General features: G+C 39.0%; 1 protein-coding gene across 1 annotated transcript in view; it reads left to right on the top strand.

Moving 5' to 3' along the window:
* CRHBP (corticotropin releasing hormone binding protein) overlaps window positions 1–1,714 on the top strand; it is a 16,678-nt gene extending 14,964 nt beyond the window's left edge. The window contains exon 7 of the mRNA XM_011996336.1: window positions 976–1,714. Coding sequence (XP_011851726.1) covers window positions 976–1,133 — 158 coding nt within the window. The 3' untranslated portion in view covers window positions 1,134–1,714. The remainder of the gene's footprint in view (window positions 1–975) is intronic.
* Window positions 1,715–3,076: the final 1,362 nt, after the last annotated feature.

Here is a 3,076-nt window from a genome sequence, read left to right as displayed (position 1 = left end):
GGTACAGTGGTGTGATCTCTGCCCACCATGACCTCCACCTCCCAGGTTCAAGCAATTCTCCTGCCTCAGCCTCCTGAGTAGCTGGGACTACAGGCGCACACCACCATGCCCGGCTAATTTTTGTATTTTTAGTAGAGACGGGGTTTCACTATGTTGGCCAGCCTGGTCTCAAACTCCTGACCTCCTGATCTCCCCACCTCGGCCTCCCAAAGTGCTGGGATTACAGGCATGAGCCACCGTGCCTGGCCGAATAAGATTGGAGTTAAGAGAAGCAAGGATATCAGAAGCCATTTCATATAAGTGGTACAGAAAAAATCAGAGAAAAGTTGTAAGTGGATAATAGAACAAAAACTAGTATGTACAGTGTATATCTATACCATGCAAATGATCTTTTTGTTTATGTATAAAACAGAGTTTTTGTTTAAATTCAGAAAATGATAAACAGGTCATTTTTTTTTTTTTTTTTTGGTCTACATAAATGTCCCGCAGTACATTCTATCCTCTAGCCCCCACTAAATGCCCCTTGCAACCCTAGATCTGGTGACAACCAAAAATTGCCACGGCAAATTTCCGACCTGTGCTTAGAGGGCAGTACTGTTTCCACTGCGAACCCGGAACCCAAGCAACTGTGCACACGCCAGACTGATTTTCTTTGCCTGCCTTTACCGCTCAGGCTTTGCAGGCAAAAAAGGCCGAGGAAACATCTTTCCTCTTTCCAGCTAGTTTTATTTTTCTAATAGTGTTCTTGCACATGAGTAGAAAGACTGAATTCAATTACACTATTCTGTAACTAATTATAAGTTATAATAAAAATAAAACAAAAACATTTCAACTGATAGTAGATGCGTAGTTTGAGTACCTGAGAGGAACATATGTCTCCTTGCTTTCATTGTGTTTAAGTGATCCCATCGTTTAAATGATGACTATGTGGTTTCTAACCTGCTGGGAAACTTTTATCTTTTCCATCCATTATAGCCCAAATGAAAGTTGGCTGTGACAACACTGTGGTGCGCATGGTCTCCAGTGGAAAACACATAAATCGTGTGACTTTTGAGTATCGTCAGCTGGAACCATACGAGCTGGAAAACCCAAATGGAAACAGTATCGGGGAATTCTGTTTGTCTGATCTTTGAATAACCAACCCAATGATTTACATGCTGATAGCTAAGTGAGTTTTTAATGGCCATTGTGTATGATTTTGATGCACAACTAGTTAAAAGCCTTTCATACCAGTCTGTATTCCCAGCCTTGAGCACGTGCGCGTGCACACACACACACACATATGCATTAATTTTTGTACTTTGCTTCTTTTATGTTTGTAATCTGTAAATGAACACATGGCAGAAAATAAGCACCTGATTAGTAGGATCATTGTTCTAAATGGAAATGTTTGTAATTCTTTGATGTGCTACGAACCTGAAACTGGTAAGACAAGCGCAAAGCAACGTGCAATAAAAATATTGTATCTCAAGGGAAAATACTCAAAGAAAGAAAAGCGGCAGCACTTTTATTAGTTTTATAACAGGAAAAAGTCTTGTATATAGCAAGGTAGTTGCATCTGTTTATTTTCTATTTATTATTCTGTTACAATAGCTATAGCAGTTATTTATTGATTTGTAGCAACTTGTTTTTAACAAAACTTTGTAGCATGGAAAAAATTTTCCATCCACAAATACAAACATGAATAAATGTATTTAGAATGTTGGCACCTTGATGTTGGGCTTTATTTGCTTTCCTGAGTAGTCCTCTTTCTTGTTACCATCAGAAAATAATGTTATCATGTGGTGCAGAGCCAAATGCTGAACTAAATCATTTTGGACTTCTTAGAGCTAGAAGAACTCTGGGCCATTGAAATAGAATGATTTAAAGTAGAGGTAGAATTGCAGCGTTTGCACAAGCAACACTAACTGGCCCTGGCAGGGAAGCGGGGTACAGAGATTCATTTTCCACTATCGTCATAATACATGTTTTTGTCACGATATACATTTCTACAAAGACAGCAAGGACCTTACAACTCTCATAGACACAATTTGCAGAAATATGAGTACTTCTTTGATACTGAAGGCAGTTTACTGTTGACTGAGCCTTGTTCCCTGTTTGGCTTAAAACTGAGCGTGTAGTATATAAAAGACATCTTGGAGCAAAAAGCAAGGTTCAAAGCTACAAAGAATTTTTTTTTTTTTCTTTTTTTGAGACAGAGTCTTGCTTTGTCACCTAGGCTGGAGTACAGTAGTGTAATCTCAGCTCACTGCAACCTCCGCCTCCCGGGTTTAAGCGATTCTCCTGCCTTAGCCTCCCAGGTAGCTGTGGTTACATGTGCGCCACCATGCCTGGCTAATTTTTGTATTTTTTATAGAGGCAGGGTTTCACCATGTTGGCCAAGCTGGTCTCAAACTCCTGACCTCAAGTGATCTACCAGCCTTGGTCTCCCAAAGTGCTGGGATTACAGGCATGAGCCATTGTGCCTGGCTAGAAAATTCTTTTAAGTGAACTCTTTACTTTGGATTAGTAGATGAACGCTTCAAACTATGCCATAATTAATGGCCTTATTATGGTTCCTGAAACATATTTAATATGACATTCATTGAAATATACTGGGACCCTATACATTGGGTTTGTTCACAACATCTGAAAACCAGGCAGAAAACAACAACAACGACAAAAAAAACCCCAACTGATCGGAAGTGTTTCAAATACCTAGGATTTTGCATAAGTTTTGGCTCAGGAGGTATTTTGGAAAGAGTGACTACTTTAGCAAATGAATGAATAAATGCTTGAATGGATGGATGGATGGATGGATGGATGGATGACTATAATTCTTGATTAGTTATATAAAAATTGGATTCTTCATTTCATGGAAACTAAATTCTATGAAGTATGAGATTGAACCCTTTTCTTAAAAAAGATAGTCCCTCTAGCAACCCAAGAATTAAGGAAGTTACTTTTATCACCATCAGAAGTTTCTGGCTCTTAACCTTCATGACTCCCTCATGCTGAGTAAAATGCACTTTTCGTTACACCTCACCATGAAAGTTAGGAAAACTTGCTTTTGTTCCTAAGGGATATTTTGCCAGCT

Source organism: Mandrillus leucophaeus, unplaced genomic scaffold (genome assembly GCF_000951045.1).
Source record: "Mandrillus leucophaeus isolate KB7577 unplaced genomic scaffold, Mleu.le_1.0 Scaffold114, whole genome shotgun sequence".
Taxonomy (NCBI): Eukaryota; Metazoa; Chordata; class Mammalia; order Primates; family Cercopithecidae; genus Mandrillus; species Mandrillus leucophaeus.
The sequence above is the reverse complement of the archived record's forward strand: the minus strand, read 5'-3'. Positions and strand labels throughout refer to the sequence as shown.